The sequence below is a fragment of the Arvicanthis niloticus genome, chromosome 10 (genome assembly GCF_011762505.2).
Source record: "Arvicanthis niloticus isolate mArvNil1 chromosome 10, mArvNil1.pat.X, whole genome shotgun sequence".
Lineage (NCBI taxonomy): Eukaryota > Metazoa > Chordata > Mammalia > Rodentia > Muridae > Arvicanthis > Arvicanthis niloticus.
The window spans coordinates 25,317,312-25,339,710 of NC_047667.1; the positions used below are offsets into that span (position 1 = coordinate 25,317,312).

Consider the following 22,399-nt stretch of genomic DNA (forward strand, 5'->3'; position numbering starts at 1 on the left):
TGCCCCTCCCAGACATGGCCACTGAAAGGAACTGAAAGGAGCCATGACCAACCAGCTCCTCACACCGGCACATTTCATGCCTGGCTGCTTACAAGAACGTTGCTAGTCTCTCTTTCTTTTTTTTTTTTAATTTTTATTTATTTTTTTTTAACAACCTCCTCCCCCAACCCTACATACACACTTCAACTTGCTTTGCCATCTAGACATATTATCATAGCAGAACCCTCTGATATTGGGTCAAGTTTCCCCGGGGATTGGAGGGTGGTAGCTGCAGAGATGGCTCAGCTGTTAAAAGTGCTCATGGTAACTCCAGTTCCAGGGAATCTGATGCCCTCTTCTAGCCAAAGTGGACACTGCACACATGGTACACCCATATACATTAAAAAAACAAACAAACAAACAAACAAACAAAAAACCCTGAAATGTATTTCCCTGGGCCTAACGGATAACAAGTGGCTAAAATACAAAACCAAATACTTGCCTAATATGTATGAAATCCTGGATTCCATCCCCAACACAGAAAAAAAAAAATAAAGTTCAAACTCACCATAAAAGAAGTTAAATCCCAAATCAAGTTCTTACTGGCCACAGCTAACAGTTTAATTGATGTTCAGGTTTGAGATAAGGATGCTCACAGCTTCTTTAGAGGCTCTGGAACTGTCTTCCCTTCCCACCCAGCCCCTAGTGTGGAACAACCCCCTACCTAATAAAGCCTGGCCCTTCAAGGCCAGATTCCTACAGTCTCTAGGGCTGACTACCAAGTGCAGGACTGGGGTCACCCCTGCATAGCCATCTGCCTGACCCTTTGTGACCTACTTCTTCCTTGGCTGTGGAGAGGGACAGGCAAAACAGAGACCCCTTTCTCTGCCTGACACAGGGCTACCTCAGACTCACGCCACAAGCTCTCCAGAAACTGTACCCATAGCAGTCACTCTGGCCCCACGTCGTGAGAACCCCATACAGAGCAGCAGTAAAAGCTGCAGCCCCCCCCCCACTGCACCCCTTCTCACATTCTCATGGAGGGATCCACTGTAAAAACACAGAAGGGGTCGTATGGATAGACCCTCCTTACCCAAGGAAAGCCTGTTTTTCCAGCCACAAGAACAATTTCTCATAAGCCTCAAAACACTGCTTGGCCCGGGCTATCTGAAGCCAGAGATGAAGCTGTCACAAGCGTTGAGGTGCCTTGCAAGGTAACTCCACGGAACTAGAGTAACCATGAGCTACCATGAGGCTGACAGAATGGAATCTGGGCTTTCCAGAAGAGCGGCCAGCACTTTTAACAGTTGAGTTAAAAATTGAAGCTCTGGAGACTTCAAGGAGCTTTGCTGAACTCCCATTGGTCAGAGAAGCAGCTTGAGTTTCCATCTGCCACCCTGCTTGCCCCCTAGAGTCGTGGCCAGACCAGTTGGAAAGGTCAGGCAGACATCACAAGGAGCCCACACTGCGAGTGTTCAAAAAAAAAAAAAAAAAAAAAAAAAAAAAAGCACACCCACAGAATCCTTCATCCCCAGCTGGGCCAATCAGATTTTATTGAAGTATTTGGCACAACATTGCACAGTCTCAGCCCTGCAGCTGAGGGCACCGCCACTGTGCAACCACATGAGATAGCTGTTAGGTAAGACCAATAAGTTAATCTGAAGGACGCTCAGGTGTGGGGAGGCACTAGCGCTCGGAAGTCTCCCAGGTCTGTGACTCAGGATCTAAGGCACTTAGGAGTCCAGAGAATACACTGGGATGGGAGCGCAGTGGTGGATCTATACACTGGGGAAGGGGCTCAGAAGCCATACAATATGGCAAGTGGAGGTGGGACTACTGTAGGGTGTGGGGAGAACACTGTGACAGAAATGCCCTGTGCCCTGGGTGTGCGTCATAGAGCACATAAAAGGGAGAGGAGAGTTCTGCCCAGCATCTGGGAAACAAGGGAAGGGTCTCTGTTGAGGGAGTACCACATCCCGCCTCCAGCAATAAGAAGCAACAGCTATCTCAGAAAGAGGGCCCAGAGCACCTGGGGAGTCTCAATAGGCCTCCTATGCCACCTGTCCTGCATAAGGAGACAAGTGCTGTCGACCAGTCCAGCACGACATTAGTCCAATTAGGCCAGACTCTGGGGGATAAAGCACAATCATGTTATTAAAGAACCTTGAAGACAAATCACAGATATAAATCCTCAGGTCAGGACTTTTGGAAAACACATGTAAAAACAAAGGTTTCAGCTCTGCGTCATCGGCCTGCGATGAGGGTAGGAGAGCCGAAAGAAGCACTTAAGGGTGAGGGGGTCCTCGCTCGACCCCAGCTCCAATGTAAAAGTCTTTTCCGGTACTGGGTGAGCTCGACCCCAGCTCCAATGTAAAAGTCTTTTCCGGCACTAGGTGAGCTTTCAGAGTTACACTTGACTGATGATCTCTCCATTCTCAGGCACAAAGACCTGCACTGGGGCTCCATCTGGCGACCTCCGGAGTACGCACACTGGGGGCACCTGTCACAGGCAGGAAGAGAGGAGAAGTGGATGAGCAAACTGGGTAGAAACGTCAGCACAGCAAGCTCAGTCACACGGTTCTCTTTGCTTAAAGGGACAGACCATCAATAGTGAAGCCCCAGCGCTCTGCTTCTGCCCTCTCCAGGAATGATGCCCCCAGGTACCACCCCTGATCCAGGCTCTTTGGGGTGTGACCGGCATCCTGACCTTCTCCACCTTTCCTGGACTCATGTCTCATCACCGTCCCTGTCTGACAGGTTGGGATGAGCCAAACCCAGACCAAAGACAGGTCCCAGCTTGCAGGAAGGGAAAGGCATGCCAGCTAGAGGGTGTATAGCCTGGGACCGGGCCAGGGTGCTGCCCAGCCAGGGATGGCAGCTGCAACAGCCCAAAGAATCAGGAGGGGGGATGATGCAGCTGGGCTGCTGGGAATCTCAAAGAAGTGGCCTGTTGGTAACTTCTAGAGCGTGTCCCCTGCATAGCCTTCTGAATCAGGATGGGAGAATAAAGAAAGGATTCATGCCGGCTAGCCTCAGTTCCAGGATGAAGAAATGGGGCTTACAGAAACCAAGGCTGCACCCCTACCCCAAGTCAGAGTGTTCCGAATCCTACTTACTTCCGATACAACGTAACACACACACACACACACACACACACACACACACACACACACACTGCCCTCTGGGAGCCCACGAGACAGAGATATTGCTGGATCTAGTACTCTTGTACATTGCTTTAATCATTTCAGCCTCCTATCTACCCCATGAGAGGGGTCATTTACTATGCCTGTCTTTTAGAAGGGGAAACAGAAGCCTAAGAGTTAAGTCACCCAAGGAGTCATGGAGTTTAAGCAGGGCTAGGATCAGAAACTGGTACTCCAGCTGTGTAACTGTGAGACCATCTCCTTCCCAGCCTGGCTACAGGGAGTTGTTTTCTCTAAACCCATTTTCCAGATTCTCCCTTTGTCCCTGGGCCCTCGAGCTAGAAAATTCCAGGGGTTAATCTGGATTGCACATTTTGGTTCTGAGGAAGTTTATCTGTTTTGTGGATCATCTGTGAAGCCATTTAGGAGGAAATCTCTGAGCTATCTGTGTGGACGATCTCTACGAGGGCACACTGGTATGCATTCTTGCACTAGACACTAGACACAGCAGGCACAACACAATTAAGAGGCACCCCCAGGGAAGTCAGAAGTGCCTTCCAAAACCAAGAGGAAATATTCTCTTTTTAGTCTAATTTTCCTAACTAGTGATAACTCAGCCAGTAGTCTGTTGGTCTAATTTCCTGCCCCCAGGGGAAGCTGTACCTGTGTCCGGGGTCCCGAGGCCCGACCGAAGCTCTCCCTCCCAGGAGGCAGACTCCTAACACGGAAAGCCCCTTGGCGGTCTAGCGAGTGGGGGCGGCTGCTCCGGAGACGCGCTCGCTCATGCCACCACTTGAGCTCCTCTGAGACTGCTGCCTTGCTGAGTCCCCGGCCCGCAGGACTGTCCTTTAGTGAGGGTGTGCGCACAATGCGGCTGTGGGAGGGCACCAGCCTCTGGTAACGCAGGGGTGCACCTTCCTCGTCATAGGCAGCACCCACGGCTGCACGACACAGCTCCCACTCGCCCGGCGGCAGGTGGCCCTCGGCCACCATCACATAGCGACCCGTTGGGAAGTACCCAGCGGGCAGCAGTAGTTTAGGGTAATGAGTGGCTAACTCTCTGCCACAGGCTGGGCCCCAGGCCCCACGGTGGCGAGGTGGCTCAGGGGGACAGAGAGGCCGTAGAAAAGAGATGTCTGGACTGCTGCTGCCCGGTGAGGTGGGATGGGAGATGCTGGAGACATCAGAGCCACTGTCTTCAGAGCAGGAATGGCAGGCAGGGTGTGGCAGCGGGGGCTTGCTGGGTGTGAAGCAGGAGTCTGGCACCGTCACTGTGTAATGAGTGGGGCGGCGGCGGGGAAAGGCACTGCGACCTCGGCCCTCCACACCTGCTCGGAAGGAGTCCACCCTGAAGAGGGAAACAAGAAAGCCTTGAGTTGGGGAGGGGTCATATCGGAGTGATGAATTATGACCTTGGGTGCCAGTGTTCTATCGCTAGGCCAAGGCAATGAACATGGACTATGTCTTACTGAGGTCAGGCCTCCTCAGAGCAAACAACCCAGTCTTGTTCTAATATGCAGAGGTAGGGCATTCCCTCCCCAGGTGCCACATTGCTATACTGCTCTTGTTCCCTTCCAGACTTTTCCACATCAGGATAAATTGATTCCTGAGCCACAAAATTCAGGTCAGACAAAATAGGCAAGTATTACATACAATACACCCTGTAGACTTTAATCTCTGGAGTACTTATAATTCCTAATGCAGTGTAAATACTATGTAACTAGTTCACATATTGTACTACTTGACAAGATTCTGAGGGGCCCCAGAATGTGCCTCAGAGGTGAGAATATTTGCTTAACGTGAATGAAGTCTTAGGTTCAATCCTAGCCCTGCAAAAAGAATTGGTACACATGTTCGATGCATACTTGTTTTAACGATTTATTTTTATCTTATGTGCATTGGTGTTTTGCCTGCATGGGTGTTTGTGTGAGGGTGTCAGATCCCCTGGGACTGGAGTTATAGACAGGTGTGAGGGGCTATGTGTTGCTGGGGATTGAACCCCAGTCCTCCAGAAGAGCAGCCAGTGCTCTTAACCACCGAGCCATCATTCCAGCCCTGATATGTTGATTTTTTTTAAAGTATTTTGGTTTCTCAGTTCAATAGGAAAGGCCAACATTCTGCTACATCCATGTCACTTTTCCAGTCAGCTAGGGTACATTATGTTAGTAGCATTTGTTCAGACTTCTAGTGGTTAGATGTTGTCAAGCACCTAACTTAAATATGAAAACTTTCATGTGTTCCAGAGGGCAGGTGTTTGCAGCACAGGGTGAAGAGGGCTGAAATCTAAACCCCACTTCGCTTCTATACTGGGCAAGGGGCTGAGTTGCCTTTTAAGATTTTTGTACACACTGTTTATAAAATGACCTTGGTAAGTAGGTAAAATATAAAACATGTTGTTTTACTTCTGAGCTGTTCGGTGCTGCCTGATATTGGTGGTAGCAGGTCACTATGGCTGACGCTGCCTCTCAGACCTCACTGACTAAAATAATTACCAGATAGCTTGAAGAGAAGCATACAGTGATTTTCATTATTCACGGCTTTAGTATATGCCAGCCCACCTACATGCTAAAACTGACTTGCTAAGTCCAAAATCAATACACTCAAGGTTTCTTTTCGATGGCAACTCTTGTCAACTTGATAAGCTCCAGAATCACCTATGAGACAGACCTCTGGATATGTCTGTGAGGGAGTTTCTATACTGGGCTATTTGAAGTGAGAAGACCCTTCCTAAAAATGGGTGGCACCTTCCCATGGACCAGGATCCACTTCCTGTGGCATTATTTAGTGCACCTGGAGTGGGGAGGGCAAACCACTGTATTATTGTTTGTGTGTTTGTTTGTTTGCTTATTTGTTTTGAGACAGGGTCTCTCAATGTAGTTTTGACTGTTCTGGGTCTCATTACGTAGACCAGGCTGGCCTGGAACTCAGAGATCCACCTGCCTCTGTCTCCTGAGTGCTGGGAGCACCATACCTGGCTACTTTATATTTACATGGCCCCACAAGAGATGCGATGTGCTCTCTGCAGTTTCTAAGCACAAAACCAGTTGTGAGGTGCCTTGGAGAGAAAGTAACACTGCTAGGCCAACTTCACTCAGACTCAGTGTCATTCAGAGGTACAGTGTCATTGAGTGTCCTTCAACAAAAACTGTCTTTAAACAGAAACTCATGCTCAACAGGGAGATATAGGGTGTGTGTGTGTGTGTGTTTGTGTGTGTGTGTGTGTGTGTTAAAGTTAATGACCAACACTGTCCCCCAGACTTGTATTTCCTTATAGGACAGTGGTTCTCAACCTTCCTAATGCTGCAACCCTTTAATACAGTTCCTCATATTCTGGTGACTCCCTAACCTCACAATTATTTTTGTTGCTACTTCATAACTGTAATTTTGCTGTTATTAATTATAATGTAAATATCTGTGTTTTCCAATGGTCTAAATGACTTTTTCCCCAGTGAAAGAGTCATTAGGCCCCCTCCCCCAAAGGAATCATGACTCAGGGTGTCTCAGCTGTACCTTGTACCTTGGGATGGGAATGGGATGTTCCCTGAACCTCTGGGCTAGCCATCTCACCTTAGAGACTGTGACTGGCCCCTCCTGCCCTGCATCTCAGGGGTGGCTGGGGCACTGGTGCGGCCCTGACGCTGGCCAGGAACATTTCGGATGGGGACCACGTGGTAAGAGGCAGCATCCAGCACCCACAGGCTGGAGGGGCTGGGCTGGTCCTGAGGAGTGGTGGCTGGGCTGCTGCAAAGAGGGTGAAGGTAAGTCAGTGACAGCAATATCTTTATTTAAAGACTCAAGAGACAGGGAGCCCCAAAGGGAAGAGTGCAAAGCGCCAGTACCCCAACAAGATGCCACTTCTCACACCTCTAGCATCGCATAGCTAAGGAGTGTGATCGCTTGCACATTGCCCCCATCCATGCCTCCAGTATGGACCACGCTGTCACTTCCCCCTGTCCTGGACTCTTCCCCTACTCCCTTCCTCCTCGGTCTGACCTGGACTCGCTACTGAGCTCAGAAGACTTCCTTGGCTTCTCATAGGGGTGGTCCAGGCTGGTCTCTTTCCAGGGACTGTTTTGGATAGGGGCCCGCTCCAGGCCGCCAGATTCAGGCCCTGTTGGCTGCAGGCCCTCAAGGCTCTGAGGTGGGAGAGGCCGTGAAGGTGGTGAAGGCGGTGCCGGTGACTCTGGGGGAGGTTTTGGCACTTGAGAGTCTTCTGTAGGGGTAGAGAAAGCAGAGGCTGGGGAAACCGGCTCATCAAGTCCCTCCACAGCCCTAGCCTTGCTCCCTCACTGCCTTGACCTACTGCCCCAGGCCATAGCCCCAATCCCCAGATAAGAAAAGCTGTTTTCTTCCTAGGGACTCCCTCCTTCCCAGTCCTATTTTAATTTACACCGGCTTCCTCTCTGATTCTCTCTACCCCACTTCTGAGCATGTGCTTCTGGTGCCTTTCTGCAGTTAGTTTCCTTGTTCCTGCCTCACTTAAATGCCCTATTTCCTTATTGGTCTGGGCGCACCCTGGCCACGCCTGCCTCACCTTCTTAGTCCACTTTGACCTGACATTCTTAGTGTTTTTAAACAAGGTCCTTAATCCACAGTCTTGTACTTCCCCCGCCCCACGCTGCCTTCTTTACAACCATGGCAATGATCTTAAGTAGACCGTTCCTTGGCTCTAACCAGCCCCACCCATATATAGCCTGACTCCACCCATATATAGCCTAGCTCCACCCATATATAGCCTAGCTCCACCCATATATAGCCTAGCTCCACCCATATATAGCCTAGCTCCACCCATATATAGCCTCAGAGGGAAGGAGAGACACTCAGGCCAGGCAGAGCTCATCGTTCCCTTCCTCATCAAAAGGATTCGTTGAAAGAGGAGCTTAATAGAATATCCAATAGAAAGAGAGAGAGAGAGAAAGGAAAAAAAAAAAAAAGAAAGAGGAGCTTAGCTCATCCCCAACCCGCAATGGTGCATGTTCCCGGAGAGATACTGACATCAGAGCTCAGAAAGACCCTTTGCTAATACCCTAAACCTCCCGGTCCCACTAAGGGTCCTCACTAGGAAGCTCTGCAAACGCCACCATGGTGAGCAAGTTCCCACACTGTCCATCTCACCTTCCTCCAGGAGTAGCCCATCAGACAAGGAGCTGTCATCAGAGGTACTGAGTTCTAGAAGGAGCAGAAGAAAGAAAGAAGTGACACAATTAACTCAGGGTTGGGCAGCAGTGAGCAAACCTTAGCCCAATTCCTCTACCAGGACAGCAGCTGAATCCCCACACTTCCTCCCTCCCCAAGGAAATACCCACTATGTGCATCAGGAACTTAGTTCTTAGAGGTAGAAAAAAGGTTGGCAGGTTAGGACTGGGAGACAAGACATGTGACTGTAATCACATTCAAATGGGTCTCTCCTTAACCATTTGGTGGTGAATAAGCCATTGCAACTCTCTGGAACAGGGTCACAAACAGGGCTCTCTGATAACAAAGGAGAAAAGCCAAGAGCCATTTTAGAAGGCACATAGGATGCAAAGCATTTTGCCAGTGTGTCTATAATCTTCAAACATCACAAATGCAACCCAGTTCCCCTGTCTTAAAAGTGAGAATTCCTGTGGTATCCACAAAAGAAGTCAGGGCAGAAGGCTGGGCGGTGGGGTCTGGCCAGCTGGCCATGTCTGCAAGTTGCCTGAGGGAAATGTGAAACAATTGCGGCTGTCACTAAGGAAATTGGGGTGGAGGGGGCTTATTTTTGCTTTTGCCCCTGACTAGATATAATACTCTGGAGTCTGAGACTAAGTCTGTGTGACCCACATGGAACCCAGAAATCATTTTCAACTGTTTGAAGATAAGAAAACATTAATAACGGCTAATGTTTCTATGGTGCCAATGTTTTCCTAAATATGTTGCATTCGCTAATTCATGTAATCCCTTAACAGCTAAGGTAGATGCTATCATCTCCATGTAACTGAGGAAATCCAGTCTTAGTCCATCCAACAAGGAGGATTTTGTCAGTGTACCAAAACAGACTGCTGATGGAGAATTCACATCCAGACAGTCTGGCTCTAAGTAAATCAAGTTCCTTGATTGGCTCTCCTATCAGCCAGCACAGGTCACGCCAGAAAGTTCTAAGAGCGAACAGTCTTAGCCATCCTGAAATCTTCTGTTAAGAGAGAGGATGGCATGGCTGGGTGGTGGAGGCCCACACCTTTAATCCCAGCACTCTAGAGGCAGAGGCAGGCAGATCTCTGTGAGTTCAAGGCCAGCCTGGTCTACAGAGAAAGTTCCAAGACAGCCAGGGTTACACAGAGAAACCCTGGGGGGCGGGGGGAGGAATAGAGGGAATAGGAGCTGGCAAGTTTTGACCCACAGACCAAGTCCAGTTCACCTTAACCAGAGCTGATTTCACCAACAAAGTTGTATTGAGACACAAGTACAGATTCGTGATGTCTGGCTGCATCAGCACCAACACGGCAGAGTTAGTTGTGATATGAGACCGTATAGCCCACAAAGTCTAAAATTATTCGCTGTCCAGATCTTTACAGAGAAAACTGCCATGGCAGTTCTTCTCCTCTGTGCTAGGCTGCCCCAGTAGCCAGCCAAGGTTTTGCATAGCTAACAGTTAACTTTTGCTCTGGGGTTCAGTGGAAGAGAAACCCTCTTACTGAATTCTAGTTCTCTTGGGTTTTTTTGTTTTTTTTTGTTTTGTTTTGTTTTGTTTTTTGTTTTTTGTTTTTGTTTTTTTTTGTTTTTTGTCTTTTACAAAACCTTTAAAGTATTTTATCTTTGGCAGATGTCAGGTTGAAAGGATTACCCAAGTGTTACTCTCTCAGCCCAGTAGTGTATCATGGGGTCAGATTGTAGGCTTTGGTTAGAATGTAAAGGCCTGGAAGGAGGACCTTATTCTCCATCACCTCTGAGAGCCACATAAGCAAGACGATCAGTTTTGTGGGCCAAAAAAAGCTGCTATGAGGGAAGTCTGGAGACAGGTTTTGCAGGGATGAAAGCTTGGAGCACAAGCTGACAAACACAAATGGCTCCTAAGATGTTTACTGTCTCAGCCCTGTCCCAATTCAGTCCTGGCTCACTCTCGTCTTGTTCTCTATCCACCATGACTCTCCCCTGGTAGCCATGGCAGAATACCTCAGGCAGAGATGAAACTACGAGACCATCAAATCATATGAGGCCACACTAATTCAAATTTAAAACGCAGCTCCTTAGTTACTGGGGACACAGTTCAAATGTTCAGTAGCTACATGCAGCTGGCAGTCGCCATGTTGGACACATAGCATTTCTGTCATCACTGGGCTCCTATTAGACAGTGTTGCCCCAGACTGACGCAGTCAATCAACAAACACAAACAAGGCACCCATTCCATCGGAAGAATACAAGAAGTGGTTCTTGGGCCCACTCATAATAAAAATTAGCCCAATACCTGACTGCTCCTTGCCACCTGCAGAGAGCTGACTAATTACCCTCATCTGGCTAATTACTTTCTCAAATTGAATAACCCTTGTGTGCAAAGGGGAGTGGTGGTGGAAGGGTGGGTGGAGTTTTGTTTTGACTTTTTTTTCCCCCTTTTTGGTTTGTTTGCTTATTTTTCCTTTTTAATTCAAAACACCCTCAGGCCTCAAACTAATTATTAATCTCTCTCCTTCCTCCTCTCCAGGTGAGTGCAGCTGATGGAGGAGCCGAAAAACAGGAACAACTAGTGTCCAGAGCCACCTCCTTTTGAGCTCCCAAGTCAGGACACTAGAACCCAGAACCTCAGGCCCGTCTGGAGGGTGGGGTCCTTGTGGGAGACACACAAGTCACTGGTTGTGCCAGCTGGTTCCTCTGCCCTGTCTTCTCTCAGACTAAAGGCCCTGAGAATATCAGCCTTCTTCTCTCCTACACAGGGTTAAGCCAGAGCCCTAGGCATGTCCCGTCCTGCTTCTCCACTTCCAACAAGGAGTGCCATCAGTCACAATGGCAGCAGCGGTGGCATTACCCCCAAAGCCCCGCCCTGCACAAAAGCGCCCAGAAATGCCTGCACCTATGCCCAAAGGAGCATCTGAACAGTACACGTGGAGAGGGACCAGAGAGTTGGAGACCAACTGAGACAGGTCTACACTAACGACTCCTTCAACAACAGAGGTGGCCTTTGGGGGCGGTTATGCCTCTGTCAGCATCTGCCTTACCATACCCAAGGCCTGTGGGAAATGAAGAAGAGAGAATGACTTTTTCCTTCGAGTCTTGGTGAGTGACAGTGATATCCTATATTAGGGCCAGGGCCACTGAGAGCAGAATAGGGTCTGGCCACTAGGCCTGGGCTTCCTGGTCAGTCAAGACATGGAAGAACACATTACTCCTTGCCATCTACTCTAGGCTTCCAAGGGTGTCTGTTCACACAGTTCGTCCTGGAGGTCACAGGTGCTGAAAATAATGCCTGCCTGAGGCACGAAGCATGGGGACCAGAAAGGACCTTGAGGCTTCTACTATGTCCATGGAAAAGACGAACTGCCTGGCAAGAACCAGCTGATATTCTAGTATGGACAGGGGCATGAGGGAGCCTGTTGCTCCCCAAGCTGAGCCTGATGCTCGGGGTAAAGAGCATCCGGTCCCTCACACCACTTCCTTCAGACATCCAGGCAAGAGGCTCCAGGGAGCGGGGCTGAGCTGGGAATGAAGGAATGGAGGCTACGAGTCCTAACTTGACAGAATTTGGGTCAGGACAAAGGAAATGGTCTCACCTCAGGGCTCAGAAAGCACTAGAAGCTCACCAAACCAGACACACAGAAGTCATTTGGCTGGCTCTGGTTCTGAGGTGCCCCCACAGCCTCATCTCTGGGTCAGGGCTCAGTCACTAGGCTACAAGAACGATTCAGCATTCTTGACCAGTTGCAGACATTGACTGGATTGTAAGGGTACAACTGGATTCAGTGTAAACACCCATGAGTATGGGGCCCCGAACCCATCACTCATTGGCTACCCATAGCAACAGCCAATCCCTACAGATGCCTAACCTGAGCTGGAGGAAAGTGCATCCCTGCAGAGCCTTCGGCTTATTGCACTTTTCCCTGAAGACAGTATTTGACATTGAATAAACCCTTGGATTACAATCAAGCGGAGGGAGAATGCCTTCTGTCTATAAAGTCTTGTGGGAGTGGTAGTATTACGTGGGAGATGCTAAAACGGAATGAAGAAGGTCTTCCTGAGTGGAGATGCCTTGTGGGGTACATAGGTCAGAAAGGACCTGTGTGGACCCAGGAAAGAATACCCTAACTAGCCAAAAGCTTAATGCAGGGCTGCGCTGGCTGTCCCACAAGAGCTGTATGAGGCCTGAATGGCTCAAGACAGCGGGCTCACCTCTGCCCAGGGAGGGCACAGTGGTAGGAGGGGGCTCACTGTTCCTCCGCCGATCCCCCAGGCATCGCTGAAGGTCCTGAAGCTTCTTCTCCTCCAGCACTGCAGCGTGCTTCCGCTGCCTGCGTGCCTGTCTGCTAAGGTTCTCCTCGGCACACAGCCTGCGAGCCGCCTCGGTGATCTGAAGCTGCAGGGCCAACTGGCGCTCCAGGCTGCTCAGGGGGTCCTGAGAGAGAGGTTGGGAGTGAGGGCCAAGAGGGTCCACGGCACTTGGGGGACAGAAGACTCCAAGCACTCTGAGCCGGTTGTGAGCAGACTACAGTGTCCAGGGACACACAGCAAAGGATGGGGCACTGGGAGGGGCCCAGAGCCAACTGGTCACCATGAAAAGTTGGCACGAGATCGTCCCACCCACTGCTACCTGCTGTGCTGGGCTGGGAGAAGACTTAAGTAGATCACTTTCCTTCCTGACCCCAAAGGACCAAACATGTCAACCCATGGGATTCTCCAAGAGGAAGGTCATCTAGGGTCAGAGCGACCCCTACCTCTTTCCATCTAGGCGGATAAAAGACAAACCTCATGCCACACCAACCTCCCTGAACAGGCAACTGCCTCTTTGAGCTGGTTATTGGTATTTTTAATCCTCTGCCCACGGGGGCCAAGCTGCTGAGGTGGCAAACTTACTCAGAGACATCTGGACTACTCCTGAGAAGCCAAGGACTGACATAGCCACCACCCACACTGGATGATAGGGATTGCCAGTGCACTGGACTGCTTCAGGAGTCAGCCTTCGGGGATGAGGTACAGCGACCACCTCCTCTGACGTTCCTCACCTCTCTGTGTAGGGCCTGCTCATCCAGCTTGTATGCCGCTCCAATCCTGCGCCGGACCTTGGGGGCCTTCTCACCTGGTTTAAGGGGATACTCTGGTGGCAAAGTACCGGTCAGCTCCTAGAAGGAGGGCAGAGTCAAGTCAGTCTTCTCCACCCGTCTCCGCTTGCCCAGCCCTTGACCAGCCATTTAAAACTTGCCATCCAGCTCCACATTGCATGGGCCTGACATTCCAGAGGCCCTTGAAATGGCTGGCCACTTGTACTCCTGCTCACCTCATCCCATCTGCCACAGTGGCCTTCCTCCCATCCTTGAAGCACACTTTGTGTCTCTTTTGCCTTCTCATTTCCTCTGGCCACTTCCTCCTGAGGGCCACCTCGACCCAAGGTACAATTATCAAATGCACTTCCATCTCTTTGGCCCCTCTGCATCCCCTCATCTCTTCCTTTCCTGTACTTGAAACCCTGCTCAAGGTCTAGCCAGTGTCCAGATCAAACGCACGTGATAGAAACTCTAGGCCCAGACCTCAGTCTAATTTCAAGTCTCCTAAAAGACAAGGGCTTCCCCCTTGGTCTCAATGTTCCAAAACATAGTTAGTTTCAGGGCTCCTCAGATGAATGCTAAGTTTGTGGGGGCAGGGACTCCAGGAGCCTCACCGCCTCTCTCAGGCAGAGTCTGCGCAACTCCTCCAAGCAGGCCTCCAGCCTCGCTTCCAGAGCCCTCTGCTGCTTGCGCACTGCATTGGTCAGCTCTTTCATTGGAGAGACAGGGCTGTCTGGGCCTGCAGGGAGATAAGGGACACTTGCTCAGGAACGCTGAAGCAAGGCACCCCTAGGACACTGTTGGCCACCTCTGGGGGAGTACACACCCATCCCGTCTCATGCTTGCCCACAAACTACAGGCTAGCTGTTAAGATTTGTGCCACAGCCACAGCGTGGCTCCTGGCTGCCCAAAGGTTGGTAACATTATAGTTCAAAGGGAGAGCTGTCCCACCTGGTGTGGGAGGGGCCCATGGTCAGAACTATGTCTTCTGTTCCTCCTCCTCTCCTGCCCTCTATCAAAACCAAGCCAGACTAGACCCACAGGCTCAGGCTTAGTAGAGACGGGACAGTAATACCAGTTAGATATGGTTTTTCAACTTCTTAGTCGGTGCTGGAGCTGAAGACGGACAAAGCAGATTCCGGTTTCAGACAGGACAGAAACACCTGGCTGGTGCCTTCCAGCAAGGAAAGCTGCAGTTCCTTGAGGTGCCAGATCCTCCAGTCTTTCTACCTCTCCAGCAGCTTCTCCATCCCCTCCTTTCCCCAGCCCTTTGGGAGTTTTAGCTCAACTAGCCCAGGGCCTAGGGACTCACTCTGGAGTCAGGGACCAGGGCAGGGGAATTTCCTAGATACACTCACCAGACTGCAGGATGATGCCGCTGTCCGAGTCACTGACTTCATCCTTACTCTCCATGATGAGTTTCTGGGAAGAGGGGGCACAGAGGAAGGAGGGGCTGCGCCGGTCCCAGCCTGGGCCAGGATGTGTAGGTAGTCTGGAGTTTTCCCAGCTTTTAAGAGAAGATAACAACCAAAATGCTCTATGAAGTCTCCTGTGGCTCAATGCTTGAGGGTGGGGAAAGAGGTGTGGATTGTGTCTCTGGAATGATCTGGGGTTCTCAGAGAGCTCTCTGGGATGGGAGGACATTCCAAGGGTGCAGACTAGCCACTCCCCCCATTAGGTCTCCTCCCCCAAAAGTCTTCGGGGTCCAAAACAGTTTGCTGCACTGGTGGCTGTACAAGAACCAGAAAAAGAACAGAGAGAAGAAAAGGAGAAGAAGGGGGAGGGGGAGGAGATTGGATAGTCTGGCAAAGCAAGGAGATGACAAGGACCCTTTACGAGGTATGGCTGTCCTCAGCTTGAGAACAACGAGATATGAGGCATGGCCTAGCATCCCGCTGGTTGAAAGCACTATGAGAAAATGCCTGGATAGTTAGCATAAAGCCAAGGTTGGTCAGGAGCCCAAGGACCAATGCACCATCTTGTCTGGACCTGGTCATTCACCAGGAAGGGCAAGCACAGAGTTGTAATAAATCCCAAGTAACCAGTATACCTAGGAGACTTCTCAAGGAAGAGTTAACCTGCAGACCCTACACCTCAAAGCTAGAATAGAGGGGGGGTCTTATGGATTGTTGGTGGAGACAACAGCATACTAGAAGCTACCCAAGGACAGAAAGGAAAACACACGTTTTTCTGCTTCCCTACAACTGGACGGTGTAGGTACAGCCCAGCACACCACTCACCAAAACAACACCTGTGACCACCCCTGTCTCTTTCCCAAACCCACACCCTTGGTGGGATCCCAGCTGGCCAGGGCTGGCAGCTGCTAACTAGAGCAGGGGTGGAAAGGGGAGGGTGGAGTCCAGGCGGAGGTCTGGAAGGAGAGGCTAGCCACCTCCTCACTGAGTCAGCCCATTGAGTAAGAGTCCAAAAGTCCTTCGGAGTTTCAGTCTGGGGCAGTGGCTGCAGTGAGGGGGGAGGGGGAGCTTCGTCCCTGCATGACAGACAATGGAGAATGATAAGATGGGGGCCTACTGTCAGCTAGGCTCCCCATGTCTGCCAACTGAGCCCCAGAGGGGGTAAACAGTATCATGGGGCAGCAATAGTTAAAACCATGGCCCCGAAATTGGCATATACCATTTGCATTCTGGAATTGTAGTTTTCCAAGCAAGTCTAGAGAATGAAAGGGAGAATAAAAGAGATACAAGTGGATGAGGTAGCTTTGCAAACGCACTGAAGACTGGCCATGACCCCTGGAGCTTAGAGGAGTTTAGGGTGATTGGTAGTTCACACTGTCCCTTTATCTCAAGTCCTTTCTAGCACAGAGAAACAGGCAGCTGGGCCTTCCTGCCACCTTCCCCAGAAGACAGCAAGATCATCTTAAACTAGGAAGAAGGACCGGGACTCTTATCCAGTAGGGCTGGCAGCCGGCACCTGAAGCCAGTTTGCTTTGGACAGAGGGAGGGAGTAAGTGGGAGGGAAGCTATCAATTAGTCACACTTGTTAATTAATTATTAACCACTAAGAAGTTGCCTTGAAAGGCTGAAATAACTCAGGCCCTCCCTCAGGGTGGGGAGTGGGGTAAGGGGGGGGGTCAGACTGTAGCAGACAAGAGGGGCATTCGTTCTGAGACTAAGGGGTGTTTTAGCTTCTCCTCGAGGCTCTGTTATTCACCATGGACCCAATATGATGCAGGGTCAACTCTGGGCTCACTTGCTGCTCCGAGAGGGCAAGAAGCACAGGCTCAGAGACCTGTCTGCATCATCGGTTGTGCAGCTTCCTGAGACAGCTGAGGAAGGTCTCTGGCCTTATAAGCCCCACTTTCCCTCACAAAGATAAGGAAAATCAGAAAGGTCTAAGGCCCTTCCTTTCCTTCCCTAAATTACGACCTTCTGGGCAATACCAGTCCAAGAATAATACCTGTACAGACACAGAGCACAGCTCTCCAATATAAGGAACTTTCCCCAGAGTCCACAAGGGCAGCCTAGACCCACCCAGAAGAGATCAGGCCTTGGTGTGAAAGTTCTTACTTTAGATAAGGGCAGTTTAGGTAACAGCCCCAGCCCCTCCCCAACTCAGGAGTGTCTCTGTCCCACTGCTGTTCCCCAGGCAGCCCAGACACTCAAAAGCTACCCCTAGCAGCAGCCAAAGGGAGAAAAAAAAGGCTTAGAAGAAGGAGGGGGAAACTCCAGCATCCTTTACCTCAGGGAAGCCATTGGGAATCCTCCCCCATCACAAATGAGCTCCCAAAGCCAGGTCCTCTCTGCTCCAATTCATCAAATTTAGGCCTGCTCACAGAGACGGGCTCCCTATTTCCAAGCCTATTAGCAGCCCCCTAGTACCCCTGAGCCCAGAAATGATCTTAGGGGCAGGGGAATGTTGCCATGTCTGGCTGGGGCTCCCTCCATTTCCTGGTCTGTCTGCTGTTCAACCTCAAAGACTGGCCTTATCCCTCCCGACTCTCACCTGTTCCAGAGCTCAGTCCAGATCAGGGAAGACTCCCGCTTCCTGATTAGGGCTTTGAGACACCTCTCATGCCACCTCCAGGGGTCTCTCAGGTCATAAGCAGGCCACCTAGTGCTCTTGCTCCCAGGAAGCTCACCACACGCTGCTGGCTGCCCCCTGGCTCTCTCTCCCTCTCATCAGGTCCCGCCTGCTTGTTGTCCCTCCCAGGCTGCCGGGCCAGGGGAACCAGGCTACCTGTTAGGACTTGAGTCAGAGGGGAGGGGCAGGTGAGCAAGTCCTTCCCTGAACTAATCCGGCTGCTGGCAGTTGCCAGCAGGCAGCTCTGAGGCCTCCGCACTTCCGGGCCGAGGGGAGCAGGGAAAGGGGACTCCCCATGAAAGAGAACCAGAAGGCAGCAGAGTCAAGTTTCCCTAGCCATAAGGAACCCTAATAGAGTGTGCTGAGCCATAAAATGCTTCAGTGTCCTCCAGGTCCCTCCTGTCTTGCATGGCTCTTCTCGACTCCCTTGTCTCACTTTGTCTTTCTAGAAATAGAGGAATAAGCCTCCCCCGCCCCCACACACGCACTCACAAACAAAACAAAAAGCAAGCAAACAAAAACCAAAACAGAGTAAGAAACTCTGTCCCCAGGGAGCATCTTGGAAAACCTAGACTCACAGAGTGGCTGCTCTTCTGACACAGGAATGAAGATCACAGCCTCAGTCTTTCCCAGATTAGGATCTAAAAGCCTCAGACTGAGCTGGGGGTTGTGGCAGGCACCAGTAACAACTTGCAGTCCCAACTACTTGTGATCTGAGGCAGGAGGATCACATGAGCCCATAGACTGAAGACCAGCCGGGGCCACAGAGAAAGATACTACCTGAACAAACAGACAAGCAAACAAAAACAGAAGGAAAAGACAGCTGTGAGTTTATGGCGCTCATCGGTCAACTACAAGCCAGAGGTCTTGGGTTTAAAACCCAGGACCTAGAAAAGAACAAAACCAAATGGACAACAGAAACAGGCCAGGGCTGCTTTTGCAGAGACAGACTCTAGGGTGTTAGGGAGTCAGAGGACAGAGCTGATTTCTTTTAATCCCAGCCACATCGAGAGCACCACACCCCCTTTGTAATCCACATGTACCCCAAACAATGTTGTCTATGGGGCACTGACCCACACTGCCTAGTCGTTCCTTAGTCCATACAAGAGCAACAGTAACCTTCAACCTTACCTCACTCTCCATACGCACTAAAATGGACCTTGGTCCAGGCGAAAAGTCAGCCTCCAGGCTCTCTGTCCACAGACCCTCAGGCAAGCAAAGAGTTGCTTACAATACATTGCTTTGGAGTGGTGAGCAGAGCTGAGGCCAACTGTTGCCTGCTCCCAGAGGCTAGCCAGATAGAGCAGACTGGCCTGCATCTCTCAGATCTTTGTCTCATCACCCCCCATCCTCCACCAGTGGGACCCAGGTCTCTGCATCCAATACACACCCAAATGACTTCCTTCTCCCAACCCCTAAGGAACCCCGTTCTCACTCCCCATGCCCTAGCTGGCTGTTAAGCATCCCCTGTGCAGAGCTATGTCACCATCGGCCACCACCCTTCACCAACAGCCCCATTCCTTCTCTACACAACCCCCCTCCCATAGCTTCACATTCCTGTACACACCCTCTTCCCAAACAATGCTAGCCCCAGAGTCCTACAGGCTGACCACCTCCTCCAAGCAGAAGCTGAGGGGCCCTGACAAGGGACAGACTCTCCCCCACTGTGGAGAGCATGCCCTCTGAACCTCCCAAAGAACCCACAGCCCTTCCCATCCCCCCACCCCCAGTCCTCCACAATATTATAGTCCCTTCCCATCCCCCAACAGGTTTACATGTTCTTCCAGTGTCTGAAAGGGCCCGGGCTTCCTTGGCCCATCCCCCAGCTCCAACTGGGGACTGTGGTGGAGTTTCTAGAATCAGCTCATAGCTCAGTTCTTAATGTATAAAATACAGAGATCGATTATGAAGCCCAATTATGCTGAAACACAGTTCTGAAACCACAATAAACATGTCATGTATACTTCGTTATTAACATTAAACAGAACCCAGCAACGGGAGGTTTCAAACAACCGATGAATGAAACTCTTTACAGGTAACTTTACATATCCCCTCATGGGAAAGTCACAGGTGCTGCTGCTGCTGCTGCAGCCTGAGGTGTAAGTTTTAGACTCAACTGAGATCTCTGGCCTCGGGCAACCTCATCTGAATTCAGGGACCAAAAGCAAAATCGGGTTAAGGCCTGTACACACCGGGACATAAATTCTTTACACTGTCTTCCAGGAAAAAGCCTCCAGGCTTTCACTAATGATTCTCGGTGCTTGAAAACCAGCTTTTCAAGAATGGACTTGAGCAGAAGCCAGGTCACTGCTATCACAAACTCAAACCCCCTCTAGCAGAACATAACCCCCTCCCCACCCCACCCCAAGAAATAGGCAACCTGGAAAGCGGCAAGCCCAGCAGCCAATCAGCAGCTCCCTCACTCTTTGACTGCCCACGGATCAGGTAGGAAGACTGATCCTCCTGGCCTCCTGCAGGTCAGCTGTGCAGTGGAGCTTTTTTCTTTTTTCTTTTTTTTTTTTTTTTGCAGAAACTCAGTGCTGGCACAGGCTTCCATTGAAGATGGGTAGCAGTCCACTGCTCGGGAGTGGATGTACAGACCAACCTGCTTGCACTGATCCTTAGCTGTTTAAGTCAAGTCCACACTCAGCATTTTTTCCAACCCATTAAAATCTAGTGTTTGGAATTAGGCTGACAAACCGACAGTCCTCCCGCCAAGATGTGTGTTGATGGGAAGACAACACCGAGGGATAGGTGGGCACTCCCCGGAAGTAGCTTGGAACTTGGAACTCAGCACCTAATTCTAGGAACCAGGAAGCTGATGCAGTCCCTGACCCCAGGCCCCAGAGCACTAGCTACAAGGACAGGTGGAAAAGTGAAGTTTCCTTGCATAGGAATCCCATCTAGATGAAGACAGCCCTTTCCACAAAACCACCTCTTCAAAACCTTTCGTGTCCAAACCCTTCCACAGATCTGTCACTAAACGCACTCCACTGCCTCCGCTGCCCCCGAAGTTTCCGTGATACTTTAGGAGGCAAAGTTTTAAGAAACCAAGTCTTTCAACTTGACCACATCAGCCCAACAGCACCCAGCAAAGTTCAGCCACCAGCATTCCCACAATTACTTAATGAATTAACAAATCAATGGCCAGCCGCAGGAGCTCACGGTCAGGAAAAAAAACCACGGGAAACAGTCGAGGACTCTCTCTGGGCAGGAGGGATGGGAGAATATGTTTTCTTTCTCCACTCTTTGACCACTAGGAAAGGTGTTCACCTCAACTTAGCCAGGGTGGACAACTAGGGGTGACAGAGGATGCACCCTGAAATCAAACCTCTAAGACTCTCGGCAAAAAGCCCCTTTGTCCTGTCCCCCCCCCCCCAGCCCCTCCCCCACCGCGCCCTCTCCTTCCAGGCCGGCCTGGGACTCAAGCTCCTTTTGTTTGCCTGTTTTCTGCCTTCTCGGAACCTGGCCAGGAGATCCACCGGCCTGGAAAGTCGAAGGAGAAAGGTTGGCGGTTGGAAACGGCTTTAGGATAGAAATTCGGGAATTCTCGACCTCTTGGTAAAATCACTCCCTTTTCCTGCGAGACTCTCTCTGCAAAGGATGAAGACTGAGGTCCAGGAGCTCTTTCCCCACCCCCGCCCCCAGTTCTCCCGCGCTCCGTTCACTAAGTTTCCGCCTTACCTGTCCCACCGAGCTCTGGCGCCCCGCGCCTGCCCCCGCGCCCCCCGCGCGGGTCGCACAGCTTCAGGACCTGTTGGTCCCGCCCATCTTCCCTCTCCCCAAGGCTCCCCCGGGCCTCCCCTCCCCGGAGGTATTTCATTTAACTTCGGCATTTGCAGCATCCCAAATGTTAAAGATCCCAAGACATCTGTCCCCTGGGGCATACCAAAGGCCCAGTGGAGAGAGGGGAAGAGGCTAGAAGAGATTCGAGATTCTGATCCAAGAGACGGGGCGGGGCCTCACGTCGGGTTGGGACTGTGCCAGCCCAAGTGTGCATCCTACGGGAAGAACAGCGCTAGGGGCGACGCTGCCCCCTATCTCCCGCATTCAGGCGTCCTCGTGGTGGGACACCCCCTGCTAGACCGGTTTCTGAAATCTGGGCGGGACGAGGCTCGACTAGAGGTCCTAGGGGCCGCCTTTCATCCCCGCGCTCTAGCCCGGCTGGGGGCAGTTTTCATTCCGGAGACCCAAGCGTGGAAGAATGAAAGGAGACTGCACGCCCCTCCCCCTCCTTGCCTATTCCTTCTGGCGGCCGGGGACTGCGGCAGGATCGAACAGTGGTTGGCTCCCCTCTTAAGTTCCCAGCCGTGTTCCTTTTGGGGGCGGCGGGCAGAACTCCGGCTTCTGAGGCAAGGCACACACTCCTGGGAGGTGGGCAGCGCCTCCTGCTGCTTACGACTAGCCCACGAAACCTTCCATTCACTCAAATTTGCGCTTTCCTTTTTCCGTTCGTTCTGTTTACATTTGTGCTGCCCTTGGCAGGGCCAAGCATGGCAATTCCAAGTCCAGACTCCTTCATTAAGGTTCTTAAGTGTAGCTCAAGCTAGTATAAGTTTGAAGACAAAGAACCAAAGGATAGTGGAGGCTGGCCCAGGCTAAGAGTCCCCAGAGCCTGGTTAGAGGGGTGTGCTATCTAAAGAGGGACCTTGACAGGCAGGATGTACAAGACATCTTGGCAAAGGAACACAGCAGGACCTAAGAGCTGTAGGGAATTTAAGATAGGAGTGGGGAGGAGAGAGGAAGTTTTGACAGTTACAAGGGTAACTTGTGCACTGGGGGAAAGAATCAGACTTTCCTGAGTCTATTGGATACTGGTCCTGAATTGACACTGATTCCAGGAGATCCCAAGAAACACTGTAGCCCTCCAGTTAACGTAGGGGCTTATGGAGGACAGGTGGTTAATGGATATTTGGCTGATGTCCAGCTCACAGTAGGTCCCCAAATTCATCCTGTGGCTATTTCCCCAGTTTCAGAATGTATAATTAGGATAGAAATACTTAGAAGTTGGCAAAATTCTCACATAGG

At 50.9% G+C, this 22,399-nt stretch overlaps 1 protein-coding gene across 4 annotated transcripts; it reads right to left on the reverse strand.

Moving 5' to 3' along the window:
- Positions 1–1,499: 1,499 nt before the first annotated feature.
- Inava (innate immunity activator) lies at positions 1,500–21,231 on the reverse strand. 4 transcript variants are annotated; one of them, XM_076941269.1, is made up of 11 exons: positions 21,056–21,231; positions 18,985–18,987; positions 14,689–14,837; positions 13,945–14,069; positions 13,292–13,408; positions 12,462–12,684; positions 8,238–8,291; positions 7,116–7,335; positions 6,690–6,863; positions 3,786–4,470; positions 1,500–2,479 (listed from the first exon to the last, which is right to left on the reverse strand). In XM_076941269.1, the coding sequence occupies exons 1-11, from the start codon at positions 21,214–21,216 to the stop codon at positions 2,387–2,389; spliced, it is 2,004 nt and encodes a 667-aa protein (XP_076797384.1). In that variant the 5' UTR covers positions 21,217–21,231; the 3' UTR covers positions 1,500–2,386. The 4 variants fall into 4 exon arrangements, with proteins under 4 accessions (XP_076797384.1, XP_076797383.1, XP_034369110.2 ...); XM_076941268.1 differs by lacking the exon at positions 18,985–18,987 and having other exon boundaries at positions 6,690–6,860; XM_034513219.2 differs by lacking the exon at positions 18,985–18,987.
- Between the last annotated feature and the right edge of the window lie 1,168 nt (positions 21,232–22,399).